Source organism: Aedes albopictus, chromosome 3 (genome assembly GCF_035046485.1).
Source record: "Aedes albopictus strain Foshan chromosome 3, AalbF5, whole genome shotgun sequence".
Lineage (NCBI taxonomy): Eukaryota > Metazoa > Arthropoda > Insecta > Diptera > Culicidae > Aedes > Aedes albopictus.
Genome location: NC_085138.1, coordinates 226,235,075 through 226,253,641, shown reverse-complemented (window position 1 = coordinate 226,253,641; position 18,567 = coordinate 226,235,075). Strand labels below are relative to the sequence as shown.

The following is an 18,567-nucleotide window of genomic DNA, read 5'->3' as shown; positions in this document are numbered from 1 at the left end:
CCTTAGGCATTAGAGCCAGGGCACTCGAGGTAAATATCAATGCCCCATCCCTGGAAATCGCGATGGTATGGAGTGTGCATTAACTTTCTTAGCGACGCCACTTCCACCGATTCTTCGTACAAAACCCATTCCCCAAAAAATGAAACGGCTGGTACGGTTGTCCCCGTTTCTTCAATTATCAAATTCAAAAACATGCGGCCATCATATTATTCATACGTGTGAAGCGCCCTGTACCGTCCAGGGGCTCAACTAAACACTACACGGAATGTGATATCTTTTAATTCATAACAGTCCGACGATATCTTTTTAATAATCTATATTGAAATATCACAAACCATCACTTAACTTATATTACAATGATTCAATTTTTTTCTTATATCACCTTTCTGTATTTCTTCACCGAAGTTGAAAAAAACTGAACCGAACTGGACTTTTACTCTTACGTTGAAAAACTGAACTTTTACAATTACTGTCTTTTCTGAACCAAGATTGAACACTCTAGCGTTGAAACTGACCCACTGTCTCACTGACTGTCTTTGAACTCAACAACTCCGTTCTTCAACAACTCTAACGTCGAACTCTCCTCGATTACTCTGTTCTTCAACAACTGCCCCGATTGAAGCCAAAACCTCCGTATTTATAGCCTGAATTTCCTAGCAATACCCGAAGAAGTCACGAAAATTCCTAACGTTGCCCAACCCATCTTGGGCGTGTCCAAAAAACCTAAAAAAAATACTAAAACGTCCCAAAACCTTCTACCTTTCCTACTTGTCCACATCGTGTTTTACATCTTTCTCTTCTTGAAAAATCTCTTTTCTCTTGGGCGTATCCCAAGCCTAGCCGTGTCTTGGGCGTATCCCAAGCCCTACCAAAAATCCTAGTTCTGATAAAAAAAAACCTAATTTCCTAACCACGCCTGACTTGGGCGTGTTCGCAAAACCCCTACTAAGAATCTTTACCCGAAGGCCTACATCGTCTAGCCCCGCCTCACTTGGGCATCTTCAATGCTTGGGCGTGTCATATCGTCATCTTCACCATCGTCCTCATCGTCATCATCGTCATCATCATCACCATCATCATCATCATTATCATCATCATTATCATTCTTAGCCCCATCATCTTTTCGGACTTGGCACCCAATTCTTCAAAACAAAGCAACCGCCTTGTTATTCAAATGTAACCTTGCTTGCGCACAATGACCCCTAGCCGGGTCCCGGCCACGGATGTTGGTTGAAATTGTACTCCAACATTCTTTTCGTTCGGTTTACTTGAAGACAAAACAAATCCAGTGCAAACAAGCCAGGCGCCCTATGCGGCCAATACGGTGTCGATTTCAGAACATTCCAGCAAGGGTTTACCTGAGTTCAAAGCGAACCCAGTGAAAACAAAAAAAACCAACCACGGCTACGCGGCCAATTCGGCGCATCGATTTTCGAGACAAACAAAAACAATTGCGGTTACCCGAAACCACATGCGGCCAATTCGGCGCCTCAATCTTGTGACAAAAAAAACAATCTAGGCTATCTGAAACCATAGGCGGCCAATACGGCGCCTTGATTTCGCAACATTCCAGCTAAAGTTTACCTGAGTTCAAAACGAATCAGGTGCAAAACAATCCAGGCTACCTGAGACCATAGACGGCCAATTCGGTGCCTCGATTTCGAAACGTTCCTTTTAGGTTCACCTAGGTTCAACCCAAGCCAATGTCACCTTTGTGCAACCGCGATTAATAGAACATTCTTTCGGGTTTATTGCCCATCTTTGTCGTCGGCCCACCAAGCGTAGTAACAATCTGCACTACCCCGGTCCAGGCCCAACGTGTTCGAACACGATCGCACCCGGCCACCACCGGACGATGATGGGTCATAAAAACAAAGTCAGTAACGAATGGTATGTTTCCCGTTGCTTCCAATATACCGCGCGTGAGGTAGGTAGACCCTACGATGAAAATTGAATCTAAAATCCCCCGGGCAGCTGTTGGGAATGTGGGGTGAAAAAAATGCATTTTTGTTTCAGTTGAATTGACTTTGAATATCGGAAGGCGTGGGAATATTTAGGCGTTGCATGCCCTCCCACTTAGCGGAGTTTGAACGTGTATAAAATCACGTTCAAATGTAAGGATGTGGGTAAAATGTATCCCCCAAAACTTCATTTAGATGATGACGTTAACGATGATCGTTAATTTTCTAAACTGAGACTGCTAAACTAATCTTTATCTTCCCAGTAAGTGTCTTACAATATTTTCCACTACAGTTGATTGATCTGAATATCCCAAAGAAACTTTAAATTTTATATTAACCTTCTTACAGTCTTCCTCAAGAGATTGACTTCCTTGGTACTCGCTGCTGCTCCTCTTGATTCGTCGTAGGGTTTGTTCGCCTGCCATTGATTTCTACCTCTTCTTGTTAGATGTCCAGATCAATTGGTTAGTTTTAGGTCTCAGATGAATGGTATCGTTGCTTCTCTGTTGTACTGGTTTGTCTTGAAGATGATGTAGTTGATTCAGTTGATGTCGTCTCCTGTGGGAACGTGACCATGAAGCTTTGTTATCCGGATATTACCTCGGTTGAATCGTATTTCCCTGCTTGGAATTCCCGCGCTGTCGTTTGCAGACAGAAGAATTGGTTTTACTGTTGCTTTCTGTTGTTTCTCGAAATAGTGTCATAAGTTGCCTTCCGAACTGGATTGTTTATCATTGTCATTTACGGTGTTATGGTTGATTACTTATCGCCCGCCTTCTGAATTTTGTTGGTATTGGATCAATCTCAATAGTGATGCGAATATTGTTGTCTTTGACCTGGTGCAAATTGTGGAACTGTTGCACATTCTTTAAAGAGTTTGTAATTAGATGGCTTAAATTCCAAACCTTTTGATGATGTCGAAATGTTGCATTCCGGGTTATGGTTACTGTTAATTGTTGTTGTAAGAAGCACGGGGTAAGTGCTTTCTCAATGGTGAATGTAATGCGGTTGGTGAACATTACATTATGTCGGTTAATTTGGGAAACTTTGAAGACGTCCTTCTCTCATCATATGTCTGTATGAATTGTTGTTGTTGTTTTTGTTGTTGTTGTCGTTGTTGTTGTAGTTTTTCCCGATGCTCTGCATTGTGTTGGTTCATATTAGCAGATTCGCAGATGTACAATAATATTTGTCTCGATGTGCCACCCGAGTTGACCTTGAATCGTCTCCGGTAAAAAATTATGTTCGCTGAATCCTCTCCTCTGCCATACCAGCACCTTTGACCTTCAACTTTCCATTCGATCTGTTATTTCTCGTCTTCGTACCAATTTGACTGTGGTACGTTTTCATAGAGGTACCGTTGAAACTGCTCCTCTGGTTGCTCTCGCCGGATGTTGCCTTCTCGTCTTGTCCTCCCGCGTCATCTCTCGAGGAAGTTATGTTTAGATTTTTGTCAAAATAATTTATTCAAACATGACATTAAATTCCATCGAAAAAGATCGTTAATAACATCGTTGTTTTTTTTTTTTTGTTTCTTGCTCAGTATACTCATTTAATTACATTTTTTTTTTTTCAATTTCTCATAGGACCACAAAATTAACCCATTTGATGATGACTCTTGTAATAGATTTTTTTATTGCATTTATAATATTGTGAGGTAGATCCTCTGGAATTTTACTGAGATGCAATTACCGAATAATTCAATTGCAAACTTCAGATTTTTGAATAAAAGTTGGGGCTGGCTTAAATTGAAGAAATTCATTGTTTTCTGTTACTGTTGTTTACCTGTGCGGAATAAAAAGTGTCATTATTGCTTTTCCTTTACGCATCTCCTGTCTGCGCCTTCCGGTTCCGTGGGTAAGGCTTGCGGTTGAGATTTTGCTACAAAATCACTCCTCCTTTCCCCCCTTTTGAAGGCTTTGCTACGGTTGGTTGATGAGGGATCTACTTCTGTAATAAAATACTATGTATTATGGTTATTCTAAAAAAAACTAAAACGAGATGATATAAAAAGAAAAAAAATATATATAATTATTAAAAGATTGTATTATATTTGTACCTTAATTCAAGCATTTTCATACACTTTTCGCCATTACTCTTTTAACTGTCTCGTTTGTATATATTTCCCTTATACTCCATATTGTTTCTCTTTGTTAATTTGCCGTTTTGTTAATTCGCGTTTTTGTCACAAGTCCTTTTCTTTCGTTTAATTTACACATTTACCTTTTCTTAACCGTCGTAGGATACCTATTCGTCTTATGCTAAGGTTTTGATGGATGTCCATTCAAAATTGTTGTGCATTGTGACGTCAATTCTTCGTACGTTGGTCATGCCTAAGGTCGTGGAAATTGATTCAGTAAAACGCACCTCCCTGTCGCTTAGTTTTCGTTTTAGTCTTTTCTTCTTTGATTTTTTCATGTTCAATTGTTATTTCTGTATGAGGTTCGTTGCCTTTCTTTGTGTTAGTATTCTCCTTTTCCTTATTAATAATTTCCTTTGTTATATTCTCCTCTTTATCTGCAGTTTTGGGACTGTTTGTGCAAAATGATTCCTGTTCCGTTATGTTGGGATGAAATTTTTCTGTTTTTGTTTTCTTTTGTTTGGGTTTTCGATTCTCTTTATTTTGTTTGTCGCATTTCTTCTGTTTTTCTACCACTTTAATTTGTTTCTGAGGACTGAATTCAAGTTTTCGCGCACAGCACGAAATTTCTCCTCTAAAACAGCAGAAAAATATTCCAATTATTCCTCCTATAATTGCTATAGTTGTTGTGGTAAACCAAGGGTTTTCTAAAGGAGCATAAATCATATTTTGTAGAACTGTTCTTTGATCTTTCAATTCCTTAACATCAATGCCTATATCAAATAAACGTTTTTTATTCATAAAAGAATACACTTGATTAGTTTCGTTTAAGTTCGGAATTTTATCGTATTCCGGGTGATTTTTATTATAACTGGTTAAATTAAGTTCCGGCTGATATACAAGTATATCGTTATTTGTGACTTCTGTATTGAAGTAGTAAATTGTTACGTGTTTAGTTGAGATTTTCATGTTTGGTTCGATATGAATTTTTCCCGTTCCTAATATTTCAACTATTGTCGAATTTCGCCCATGTAAAATATTCAGTTTAGTTAAAGTCGGGGCCACGTACATCCATATGTTTGGTTTTAGAGTTGTTAACCATATTTCATGATTTAATTTTAAAACTTTCGTCTCGCAGTTTGACGATGAATTCCTGTACAATAATTCTGTAAGACAAGAATCACTTTCTCTAAGATTTTCTTGTACCTTTTTGATATCGCAAATCCTTGTATTACCCAAGTGTTTGCACTCCAAAAACTCTTTTGAGCTTAGTAGGTACCCTACTTCCATCTCGTGCTCTCTGTTCATTAATAATATGTTTTGAGCTATATTTATAAGGGTGATTATATGGCCATTGACCCCTGGTGAAATAGTGCCTCTAAATGTCTCGTATTTAATTTTCTCCACTAAGGGAATTAATAGGTTTATTACTACTTCCTCCTTGTTGTTAATTATAAACCCGTATTCAATAATGTTGAATATACCTGGGTTAATTTCCCCATTGTTTCCTCTAGGGAAACCAATTTCGTCTGAGATATTGACTTCATATTTCTCCAATTCGATCAAGAAATGGGTAGGTTCAATGAGATCTAGCAGTACGTTAACGTCCAATTTATTGTGTAATAAAATGTTGATAAGGTTTTGTTGGCTCTGTTTTATGTTATCTGATAAGTGAACAATCCATAGTCCTAATTCTATTAATTCAGATTCCAGATAAATCATTATTTTGACGTCATTGGTAAAATTTAAACCCTTCTCAACGCTGAGTTTAATTAGATTAACATTTTTCTTAACCCATTCTGTTTGTTTGTCTACTTTATCGGATGCGTTGTTTAGTAAATGATACATTGAGTCTACGACATAATCCTGATGATCTAGCTTGTTTTTCAATGTTTCCTCATTTTTTCTTACTTTATCTAGATTTGTATCAATCCTAGATCTGTCGTCAGAGTCCATTGCTCCTAGGGAGGTCCAAAATCCTCTATTTACACGTCTTTGAAAGAATTTTCTAATAAATTGTTGTTTTGATCGGATTTTGGTCGCTCCGATTTCTAGATTTGTGCTTAGATGATCGCATTTCATTGTGGTGACTCTGTCTCCTAACATTTTACAAGATTCGTTGTATAGCGAAAATGCCCTTTCCAAAGAAATTATTTTGTTGTTTAACATACCAAAATCCAATTTGACTTTTGCTCCGAAAGTTCCACGCATAATTTGTGTGGGGCCTAACCTCTCCAGATACAAATTCGGTGTCTCATCAGCAATTGATTTTGTCATTAGTATGTGTCATTAGTATGTGTGTTATTGCATAAATCGAAAACGTCGGCCATAATGGATTCCTCAATTTCAGCCTCGTCCGATACTGCGCTCGTACTTGCTGGAGGTGAATTTGACACCTTGTTTATGCCGTGTAGGTCGGAACCCGTGCAATTATTATTTACGCTATCATTCATACGGCCCATGGTTTGCGTTTTTGTTTTGATTCCTTCGCTTTCTAGGTCACGGTCAGCGATCGCGCCCCCGTTACTGCGGCACGGAACGGTGTCTTTTTCCATCAGCTGTTTGTTTGGATGAATGAATATGTTTTCTTGTTCTGCTTTTTTCTTTTGCTGTCGGGTGACCACAGCAATTAATTGCGACCTTGTGGTATTACTTTCATCGGCTGGATGATTTTCAGGTTTAGGGAGTCTGGATAAGAAATCTGCGACTACATTTTCTTTCCCGCTTTTGTAACGAACTTCGAAATCTAGACCCTGCAGTTTGAGTCTTAATCGAGTAAGGGTTGATGACGTTTCCTTTAATCGCCATAGTGAAACTAGTGGTCTATGATCACTGTACACTATAAACTTTTGATTAAAAATATAATGTTTGAAATAGTCTACTGCCCATACAATGGCCAGTAATTCTTTTTCGATTGTATGATACCGTATTTCAGCTCCAATGAGGGCTCTGCTTGCATATGCAATTGGATGTTCTGTCGTTTTTTCATTCGATAAAACCGCCCCAATAGCGTAGTTGCTAGCATCTGTCGTGATCACAAAAGTGTCGGCGTAATTCGGCCTGACCAGAAGTGGTTCGGATGTGAGACAAAGTCTCAGTTTGTTGAATGAATCTTCGCATTCCTTCGTCCAAATAAACTTATGATCTTTTTTCAATAAGTCATTCAGAGGTTTCCTGATGTTTGCTACATTTGGAATAAATTTCCCATAGAAATTTACGGACCCTAAAAATGAACGAACATCTTTTACTGTTTTTGGTTGTGGCATATTTTTGATTGCTTCGACGTTTTCTTCTGTTGGCCTGACTCCGTGTTCATCCACAAGATGGCCTAAGTATTTTAACTTTTCTTTGAGAATGTGACACTTTCCTGGTTCCAATTTTAAATTGTGTTTTCTCAACACACTGAGTATTTTGCATAGATTTTCATTATGCTCCTCAATAGTGTCCCCGAAAATAATAGCGTCATCGAGGTAAACTACAATTTTCACGTCTCCAAGCTCGTAAAGAACCGTGTTCATCAATTTTTGAAAAGTCGATGGGCTATTTTTAAGTCCCATAGGCATTCGCGTGAATTCAAAATGTCCTTTTGGGGTAGAAAATGCGGTTTTTACGGCATCCTTTGGATGTATTGGTACTTGGTAAAATCCAGATTTCAGATCCAAGGTAGAAAAGTATTTACTGTTTCCAAGACTGTCCAATAAATCGTTTATTAATGGAATCGGATAAACAAAAGGTTTTGTGATAAGGTTGAGTTCTCTGAAATCCACCACTATCCGATATTTCTTATTTCCGTTAGCATCTGGTTTCTTCGGTACACATAATACTGGAGCATTCCAAGGACTTTTGCTTGGTTTGATGATTCCTTGAGTAAGCATTTCATCAATTTGTTCATTTATATGTTGTTTAGTAGCTTCGGGAAATCTATATTGCCGTTTGTAAATTGGCACATTTGTTGAAGTTTCAATTTCGTGGACTGCCGCATGTGTGTAGGTCAAATTATCGCCCTCTATGAAAAATACATCATTAAAATCGCATATGATATTTTTAATTTCATCATAATTATCTTTTTCCAAGTGATCAAGCTTTACTATTTTTAAAAGCTTTTCTTCTCGTTCATAACCCATCAATGTTTTATATTGTTTATATTCGACTACATCACAGTCGGTATCAGCATCTAAATTGAGCATTCGTTTTTCATCTTCTTTTCCCAGATCTTCTGACTTGACCGAATTTCCTTCGTCATAATCATAGTAAATTTCTTCACATCGACTAAATGAGTCTTCTCGATGTCGCACTGTATTAATCGTGTGAACATATTTATTTGTTGATGTTTTGTGTGTTAACGCAAAACTGTCATTTTTATTTCGGTTAAAAGTTATGGACTTAAAACCTTCATTTATTGTCGCAACATGTTGACACAGGAATTCAATCCCAATAATTCCAGGAACTATTAGGTCCTTTACTAAGTGAAATGTAGCTGGGAATTTCCCATCTTGAATTAATAATTCTAGTTTCGCAGCTCCCAGTGTTGCTTTACTACCATTTTCAATTCCAACCAGGGTTATAGTTTCTGATGCATCATAGGATTTTATCCCCGCATAATCTAGTAGATCATAGTTTAGCAAATTTATCGACGAACCTGTGTCAATCAAAAACTTTATTTTGTTCTTACAGCTATTTGCTGTTGGTAGTTCAACGAAAAATTTGTCATTGGTAAAAACCATCTGTTCTGAAAACGTTTGTGGACTTGATACGTTATCGGCGGTACTATTATCCCCTTTTGCAGGTGGTTCTGAATTTGGCTGTGCAAGAAATACCATACCTAATTCCTTGTTATATTTGTCTAATTTTTCATCATAAAAATAGCCACCATTATTTTCTTCATCTGGAGCATACAGTATGAGAGTTTTGTTGAATTTATAAGCTATGTATCTCAGTATATTCAATCCCAATATATCCATTAATTTTCTGTATGAGACAATTTGAATAGTTTTGGCCGAGAGAACAAACTCTGGGCAATTGTGAAATCCATCGATTAATCCTTCTCTGAGTACTTCTGAATCGTGCTCTGATTTTCTCGTACCGTTCATTATCAGTCCCCACAGTTTTTCTTGTGGAATAGAAAATATTCTGCCATTCAAGTGCTGTTTCAATCCGTATGGGAGATCTACCAAATCGTTCAATTCTTTATAGACAGACCGGCTGTTAGCTATCACGAATGTCCCATCTACCTCATGTTTCTGAAGTATTTTATCGCTGAATTTTACTTTTTCTGGATCATATTTTGCAAAGTTTCTAGAAAAATCTTCAAATGAGTAGACTTTTAGGTATTCGTCTTTCTCATCTCGGCTAAAATCAATATTTTCTAGACCATCCATATGTGGGTTCCAAAGAGGTATTTGTGGTGTTTCAAATATTTCAAGTCTACCAGATTCATCTGTAACCCTTTCGTTGTCTTTTGACAAATATATTAAACCTGCAGATTGCTCAGATTCTGTTATAACAGATGAGTTTGAATCAGTATCGCTTTCAAACTCATAATCATCGTTCATTTGATCTAAAATTACTGCAATGTCTTTTTCGTACTTGTGTTTGTTGCAATATTCCAGTAGATCTCTGCTAACTAAATCGTATGCAACATTGTATTTTCTCGTTCTTTCCAATTTAAACGTTGTCTCTTCAAAGTTTTTATGTATCGAGTCAACATGTTCCTTTACAAATTTGTACCCAACTTTGGCGGGAACTTCCAATGTATCCACTACATAAAACTTTATTGGTAAGCTTAATTCTCCTATTGCTAAGTGTATCCATATAGTTCCTAACGACTGAAAACCCATACTTATTCTATCATTTCCTTGTTTGTCTTGTGGAACAATCTTTGTTGCTCCAACTTTTAACGCTACGCTTTTATGAATCAAGTTTTCGTTAATGCTAGTATCAAGGTAATATTTTCCAATATAATCAACATTTTCCCATGTTGATAATTTCCAATAAAATCCTGTAGAAAACCCTCCATACATTGGGCTATTGGAAAACTTTCGTGGATTTTCATTGCTATCGTCAGCATGTGTATTTATGTAAAAACAATGGGATTCGTCTATCTTTTTCCTATCCAAACCCCCATGCTCTAGTTTTTTCGTTCCTGGTTGTTACCAAAGTTCCGGTTGTTCCAGTTGTTTTCGCGAGGGTGGTCGAATCTTCCAACTTTCTGGTTTGAATTTTGATAATAGTCATTTCTGCCTCTGTTCTCTTGTCGTGGGGGTTCGTTTCTGTTAAAATCTCTACGAGTGTTTTGATATTCATTTCGAGTATTTTGATTGTCATTTCGATTGTGTTGACAGTTGTCATAATGGTCTCTCTCATATCTGTATTGAGTGTTATTGTTCAATCGATTTCTATCGTCTCTGTATGAATCTTCGTATCGATTCCTGTCATTTCTTGGATAGTTGTCACTATTACTTCTGTTGAAGTTTCTATAGTCGTTCTGTCCTCTGCTGTAGTCGTTCCTTCGATACTCATTGCGGAAACCGCCTTGTGGTCCCTGTGTTCCTCTATTAAAATTCCTCCGATAGTCATTATTAAAATCTTCTTGAAATCCTTGATTTCTGTTATTTTCGAACCTTCTTTGATAATTCCTTGGACTTGGATCATAATCCTTATTCCTATTATCAAAGTTTCTTCGGGGAGGTCGGAAATTTTGATCTTTATTTCGTAATCTTTGGGATTCTGCGATATGTGAATCCTGCAACCTTCGTTCGATTTGTTCAATTTGTTCTACATCGATGCATTCTTCTTCCAAATAATCGATTAAATCTTCTAATGATTCGTCTTTTTTAGTTTTTGCCAAATTCTTCAGACTCCTGTTTTTCAAACCTGCTAAAAAGTGAATTCTAAGACTTCTTTGAGCATAAGATTCAAATGTTTGATCTTTAAAGTTCTCTGTTTCGTATTCTTCAATATGCTTTTTAAATTGAAGAACTCGATCTTTGTAACTCTGAAATGTTTCCTGTTGACCTTGTTCAAGTGTTTCGATTTTTTTTGAAATAATTCCTCTAATTTGAAGCTACTTCCAAATTCCTTCCGAAGATTATCTCTGACATCCTCCCAAGTGTCAGCAAGAATATTTTTGAATTTTATTGCTGCTGGACCTTTCAATTTTGACAGTACAACATGGATAAGTTCCGTTTCTGCCTCTTTAGCTGCATCATTTTCACCTAACTTTTCAATTATTTCTGCAAAATGCTTAATTTGGTAAATGAAAGCATCTAATTCTGCTGCTGCACCGCGAAATTCAGGGATTACCTGAATTGCTTTTTCGGTTGGAAAAACGTATGCCATTTTGTTAAAAAAGGATTTGTAGGTTGAATCAAATTTAGTACTAAACTCGTGTAAACTTTTAATTAATTCGACTTTAGATTCTTCGTCGCTATAGTCAGCGTTATATAAAGTTGATGACAAAATATTAGGATCTCTGATTGGTCCAAAATATAAATCGGTTTCAGAAATGGAAACGTTAAGTGTAGAAATATCAAAATTTTCAGTAAATGAATCTTCACAGACTGTAACTCGTCTGCTTCGTAAATTGATAACTTTTCCTGATTCCAAGTGTTGATTATTTGTAGTTTTTCCCGTATGTTTGGTTTTGCTTAAAATTTTTAAACACTCTTCGTACTTTCTTCTGACGATTTCCAAATTATCAGTCAAGGTATTCCAAGTGTTGGTATCGTTCAAATTTTCGTATTTTTGTACTATTGTTTCATATTTCAAAAATGCATCATTTAGTAATTCTGTTTTAAGAAAAATTCCTTGCTGTGATCTTGGCCTATTTTTGTTTTTATTTAAATTTTCAAATTCTTTAAAAATGTAGTCCTTGATTTCCTCCAGTGTTTCAAAATCGATTCTAGTCGTCGACGTCGGTTCGCCCAAAATTGACATTTACATGAATTTTTTCATTGTTTACTCACCCAATTATAACTGATATCGATTGTAGCAGCATTGCTGATAGGAAAATTCCGTCAGATTTCCCCTTTCGTCCGCTCTCTGCGATGTTGTCACTGCTTTCCACTTAACTGATTGGTCTTTGTTCACACGGTCTCTTCACAATTGTTCAAACTTTTTAGTGTTCAACGTGGCACTTAGTCTCGGCACTGATTTCTTCTTCCCGTCAGAAATTTGGCGTTCCAATGTTCTGATTAGCGAACAGTTTTCGCTGTCACCATATGAAGCGCCCTGTACCGTCCAGGGGCTCAACTAAACACTACACGGAATGTGATATCTTTTAATTCATAACAGTCCGACGATATCTTTTTAATAATCTATATTGAAATATCACAAACCATCACTTAACTTATATTACAATGATTCAATTTTTTTCTTATATCACCTTTCTGTATTTCTTCACCGAAGTTGAAAAAAACTGAACCGAACTGGACTTTTACTCTTACGTTGAAAAACTGAACTTTTACAATTACTGTCTTTTCTGAACCAAGATTGAACACTCTAGCGTTGAAACTGACCCACTGTCTCACTGACTGTCTTTGAACTCAACAACTCCGTTCTTCAACAACTCTAACGTCGAACTCTCCTCGATTACTCTGTTCTTCAACAACTGCCCCGATTGAAGCCAAAACCTCCGTATTTATAGCCTGAATTTCCTAGCAATACCCGAAGAAGTCACGAAAATTCCTAACGTTGCCCAACCCATCTTGGGCGTGTCCAAAAAACCTAAAAAAAATACTAAAACGTCCCAAAACCTTCTACCTTTCCTACTTGTCCACATCGTGTTTTACATCTTTCTCTTCTTGAAAAATCTCTTTTCTCTTGGGCGTATCCCAAGCCTAGCCGTGTCTTGGGCGTATCCCAAGCCCTACCAAAAATCCTAGTTCTGATAAAAAAAAACCTAATTTCCTAACCACGCCTGACTTGGGCGTGTTCGCAAAACCCCTACTAAGAATCTTTACCCGAAGGCCTACATCGTCTAGCCCCGCCTCACTTGGGCATCTTCAATGCTTGGGCGTGTCATATCGTCATCTTCACCATCGTCCTCATCGTCATCATCGTCATCATCATCACCATCATCATCATCATTATCATCATCATTATCATTCTTAGCCCCATCATCTTTTCGGACTTGGCACCCAATTCTTCAAAACAAAGCAACCGCCTTGTTATTCAAATGTAACCTTGCTTGCGCACAATGACCCCTAGCCGGGTCCCGGCCACGGATGTTGGTTGAAATTGTACTCCAACATTCTTTTCGTTCGGTTTACTTGAAGACAAAACAAATCCAGTGCAAACAAGCCAGGCGCCCTATGCGGCCAATACGGTGTCGATTTCAGAACATTCCAGCAAGGGTTTACCTGAGTTCAAAGCGAACCCAGTGAAAACAAAAAAAACCAACCACGGCTACGCGGCCAATTCGGCGCATCGATTTTCGAGACAAACAAAAACAATTGCGGTTACCCGAAACCACATGCGGCCAATTCGGCGCCTCAATCTTGTGACAAAAAAAACAATCTAGGCTATCTGAAACCATAGGCGGCCAATACGGCGCCTTGATTTCGCAACATTCCAGCTAAAGTTTACCTGAGTTCAAAACGAATCAGGTGCAAAACAATCCAGGCTACCTGAGACCATAGACGGCCAATTCGGTGCCTCGATTTCGAAACGTTCCTTTTAGGTTCACCTAGGTTCAACCCAAGCCAATGTCACCTTTGTGCAACCGCGATTAATAGAACATTCTTTCGGGTTTATTGCCCATCTTTGTCGTCGGCCCACCAAGCGTAGTAACAATCTGCACTACCCCGGTCCAGGCCCAACGTGTTCGAACACGATCGCACCCGGCCACCACCGGACGATGATGGGTCATAAAAACAAAGTCAGTAACGAATGGTATGTTTCCCGTTGCTTCCAATATACCGCGCGTGAGGTAGGTAGACCCTACGATGAAAATTGAATCTAAAATCCCCCGGGCAGCTGTTGGGAATGTGGGGTGAAAAAAATGCATTTTTGTTTCAGTTGAATTGACTTTGAATATCGGAAGGCGTGGGAATATTTAGGCGTTGCACGTGGATAACCTGATTGCCGTAATCTTTTGAATTATCTTCAAACCCATTAGTCTGCATAGTGGGCCTGGCCATTTTAATATTTGTATCATATTATAGATGATATGATGCAAATATTAATGCTGATAAGAAAATAACAGAAGAAATTCTGTTATTTCCAGGATGCTTTTCAATACTGGCTGTGCAAGCTCTAGAATAGAATAGAATAGAGCTCGCCCATGCTTTTTGGTTCCGTCCATATAAGCATGACACTTTCTTCTCAAAAAACCGAATAGAGTTTACAGGTCAGACCATACGGCGTCACAGATGTCCCATCTTGAAGAAACTGCATGCACCACACGCTGGTGAAACCGGCTCAAAAGGAGTGGTCATTTTTCACTAGGTGCCACCGACATCCATCCACCAGTGGCCTCGTGAAGATCGAAACTCTATCCGAACCCGCTCCGCTCCGTTTCGCCCCGCTCTTGCTTTGAGCAGCACGCTTTAGGACTCGACTCAGCGATTCAATCTCACCTCCTGGAACGATTGGATTGACGTGACCATCCGACTGGAATCGTACTCGCCTCGTGAGCGACCGAACTTTACTAACCGACTTCGCTGGCGTCTGATTCGACTGTCTTTCCGGCCGTGGTCTATTAGTATCGACCCGTTGGTGTTCCGACGGCTCAGGGTGCCCGACGATTCGCCACCATCCGGTGGAAGGTGCTATGGCACATTAGGCGCTCGCACTCGTCCTCCACAGAGCGCTTCAGCAGAAAGGCCCATCCATCCTCGCCGGCAGGCCATAAACACACTAGCAACCCATCAACGTATACTACTTACTTACTTTCAGTCCTGGGCACCCTCGGTGGTGCAGAGGGCCGAATTGAAAGATCTCCATCCTGGGCGATTGCCAGCCATCGCCTTGACCTGTGACCAGGTCAAATTTTTGTCGACTTGCTTGATTTCGTTGTTCGTTGCGCCGCCATGAGCCTTTGGGTCTGCCTCTGCTGTGATGTCCGGCTGGGTTCCAGTCTAACGCTTGTTTGCAGATTTTGTTTCCGCCCCTGCGTAGAGTGTGGCCGACCCACCTCCAATTTCGCTCCCAAATTTCTGTCGATATCGGCTTTTGATGACATCAACGATGGAGCTGAAACGAATCGGTAAATACTACAGTGCCGGGCCGACTCAAGACACAAGAGACTCTCCGGCAATCCCAGGGTCGGCTAGCTACTGGGTAATCAAGGGCACTTCGCGATACAAAAACACTACACAGAGAACTTTCACATTTCTTATATAAATTTTATTGAAATCCTAATTGTGGCGTGTGCGTGTTGTTCTGTGTAAAAAAATTTGTGTTAATTTGTTAAGTGTGGCCTATTTCTATGTTCGGTGGTACCGGTACATACCGCTGCGTTGATGGTGCTGGGTTCGGTGGCCGACACAGCGACTCCAGTAGAGCTGTGCGGCCGGAAATCTCGCTGGATGGCAAGGCGAGCGGTGTCTAGGGCCGGTACTCGGCCGGAGGACCAGCGGGCGTTGCTGGGGGGGGGGGGGGGGGGGGGATGCAGACATCTTCCCTCTTAGACGCTATCGACCGGCCGTGGCATGGCCACCTTGGACGGCCGAGAGGGGAAATCCTCCTTGTCGGTTAAGGCGATCTGCCTGAGGACCCGTCCGGAAAAGGACGGTAAAACTCCTTGACGAGTTAGGCGCGGAAGCCTGATGGCTTCGCGGGCCGACCCGTGTGCTGGACGGTGGGACTTAAAGGTCCAAACAAAAGAGGTCCTATTGGAACCAAATGGTATTAATTTACCGCCTATATGTGCAGATAGTTTTAATTACCTGAACGTGTAATAATCCCAAATTCCCACTCAGCTCTTGCTAAGGGAAATAAGGGAAAGGGGGGGGGTTTGGTTTCGTTCACTCACTACTGCACAAAACTTGTCCTTTAGTACACGGACGCCTGGTTAACAGTGGCCTAATTTAGGCAATGGCCGTTCTGTTGAATTATTCCCTCATTCCGTCATTCTACGTTTTGTACCATCATAGTATGCAATATTTCGCTCCAACTGTTTATGACTCCTTCCATGTTTGATTTTTGGTAGCGAACTTACACAGTTACAGCGGCACAGGACCCTAACGCTTCTGTGGTACTTCTACTGTTCTTACACAAGAAACGTGAAGGGTCCGACATTCAACATATAATACAAAACAAAAATCAACAATTTGTAACCGAACGGTTACACTATCCACCACCCCGATGAAAAAAATGCGAAAGCACGAAGAAATTTTGCATTTTTTTTCAATTCACTCTCTCAAGTCATCTTCGGCCGCCATCGGTTCGTGGATGTACAACAAACAACAAAATAATAATTACAAAAACATAGCAACAACAAATTAAAAACTACTAACTACTATCGCGCGATATCATAATAGAACTTTACAACAAATTAAAAATATAAATAATAAAACATGCTAAAATCAACTTTACGTACGTGCACAAATAAACAGTTTAAAATTGAAAAATGAAATAAATTAAGACATGCAAAATATGTACACAAAATAATATAAAATCTTTTAAAACATCCCGTATTATGGGTAGACAACTCTTAATTAATATTTACATTGATGCGCATCGAAAAACAATTTTACAACCCTATTTACAAATATTTACAACACATAGATCACATTCGATCAGCACGGCCGAATCCCCTGGCGGGATTGATTCGCCGGCGGGCAAACTGTTTGACACAATGGTGACATTGACAGTTTGCGAAATGTCATGAATCTGTCAAAGTGAACTGACACAGCATATCTATTGTTTACATGTTGTTTATGTTCTGTCGTGCAGTTCGTGGTGCAAAATTTCGAAGGAAAACTGGCCAGGATGAATGAAACGTCTCGGTAAGTAATACGTACGTATAAACAAACAGTCAGTGAACATATCGAAGCTCTATCTATGTATGTGTTTACTTCTAGATGAATGAGCTCGATGTCACGATACAGTGGCGGGCTGTTTTGCAATGCGGCGGCAATCTTTTCGTGAAAGATTGGCCCATTGCTGCTCCCAAACTTATGCCGGGATTACCGTAAAAATCATCTTGACTCTGCAAGATGAAAGTAGGTAAGTAAACCGTAGTGTACACTATAAGGATCGACTCATTAAATGATCGATGTTGATTACAGGTTTGGCCGACCTGAACAAATTGGGCGATCCCCTTCCAACATCTTCACAGGTGGAGAAACGCGAAGGCGAGTTTGTTATCCCTCGCAAGCTCCTCCGGTCCTGCCAGTGTTGGTATGGATCCCCGATCAAATCAAGGTAAGTTTGATCTATTTTCTCTTGCATGTTAGCCTTTCTGCACGACCGCCCGGAGTCTTTCATCCGTCGGTCTGACTAATCTAGGACTAACAGCTAACGATTCTCATAACAACTAACACAATCGACTAACAATTCCATAGTCCTTCGGTGTTAAATTTGCTAAAAAGTGGTTCATTTACTCTTTTACAGATCACTTCCATCCAGCGATGTCTGCCGTCGGCAACTGGGGAAAGGTAATTATTCCCGCACCTCACCGGATCGATGGCAAACTGCCGGATTAATTAGAAGTGAACCTAAAAAGAAAATAAAAATTATCGTAGATAGAAACTAGACATGTTTATTCTTCTTTTTATTGACTGAAAAGACCTTTTGGGGGGTTCCAGGTGTGCGTCCGGAACGGGGAATGTTCGTTGAAGGGTAGGGTGCCAATATCGAAATCAGGTTTTCGCACAGTTCTTTGGCCGTAGGTTCCGCTTGAAGATTTAGGTTGGCCTTTTTCCGGATCTTGAACGACCGGGTCTGCTTTCGGAGGGATTCGGGGTTCGAAGTTTGTGAATTTGAAGAATGGAAAGCTTCGCCAGGTAAGTCTCGGGGAATTTTAGAAGATTTAAGCACCGACTTACTGGTGTCAAAATTGGGAGTGAAATAACCGGAAGAGTAGCGTGACATCGGGCTCCTTTTCTTTCCCATTTCTACCTGAAACAGGTCTTCTGAATCAGATTCGGGCTCGCTGAAGGACATTTCTAAGTCTTCGGAATCGGAACTAGGGATGATCAACTCGATCTCTTCCTCTGGTTCTGATTCCGGTGCCCTGTATTCGCAAGTCGCGCTGGGGGGCAAATAGCGAGAATTTACATCGCATGTGACGATGTTCATGTCACGCATGAATAGGTAAATGATTCGTTTAATTTTAACGACGTCTGCTGGCATCATCACCCCCGAAGTCCTTTGCTCCCGTATGGTCGACAAAGTCTCTTCGAGGTCCAGCTCTAACTCCTCTAGCGGGTAGTTGGGATGCGTCGAGAGCAACGGACGAGGCATTTCAAACCATTCCTCTAAGTCCGACTCGTCCGCATCGTACGTCGACGGCTGCCAATTGATTGGATGATAATTGGCTTCAGCCTTTTCTCGTCGCTTGATGACACGGTATGAGAATCA

The 18,567-nt window shown here is 39.8% G+C and overlaps 3 protein-coding genes across 3 annotated transcripts in view; all 3 read right to left on the bottom strand.

Annotated features, from left to right (window-relative positions):
* LOC109397782 (zinc finger imprinted 3) overlaps positions 1-18,567 on the bottom strand; it is a 142,615-nt gene that overhangs the window by 15,923 nt on the left and 108,125 nt on the right. The window lies entirely within an intron of this gene.
* Positions 218-6,297, bottom strand: LOC134291468 (uncharacterized). Its single transcript, XM_062859230.1, has 2 exons — positions 1,585-6,297; positions 218-1,358 (listed from the first exon to the last, which is right to left on the bottom strand). Exon 1 carries the CDS (start codon positions 6,250-6,252, stop codon positions 4,315-4,317), a length of 1,938 nt encoding a protein of 645 aa, XP_062715214.1. The 5' UTR covers positions 6,253-6,297; the 3' UTR covers positions 218-1,358; positions 1,585-4,314.
* Positions 17,737-18,567, bottom strand: part of LOC134289397 (uncharacterized) — a 34,160-nt gene continuing 33,329 nt past the window's right edge. The window contains exon 2 of the mRNA XM_062855122.1: positions 17,737-18,543. Within this exon, the coding sequence (XP_062711106.1) occupies positions 17,737-18,543 (807 nt within the window). The remainder of the gene's footprint in view (positions 18,544-18,567) is intronic.

Coding starts and splice junctions, on each gene's coding strand:
- LOC134291468 (XM_062859230.1), bottom strand. CDS start 6,252: ATGCGTGGAACTTTCGGAGCAAAAGTCAAATTGGATTTTGGTATGTTA.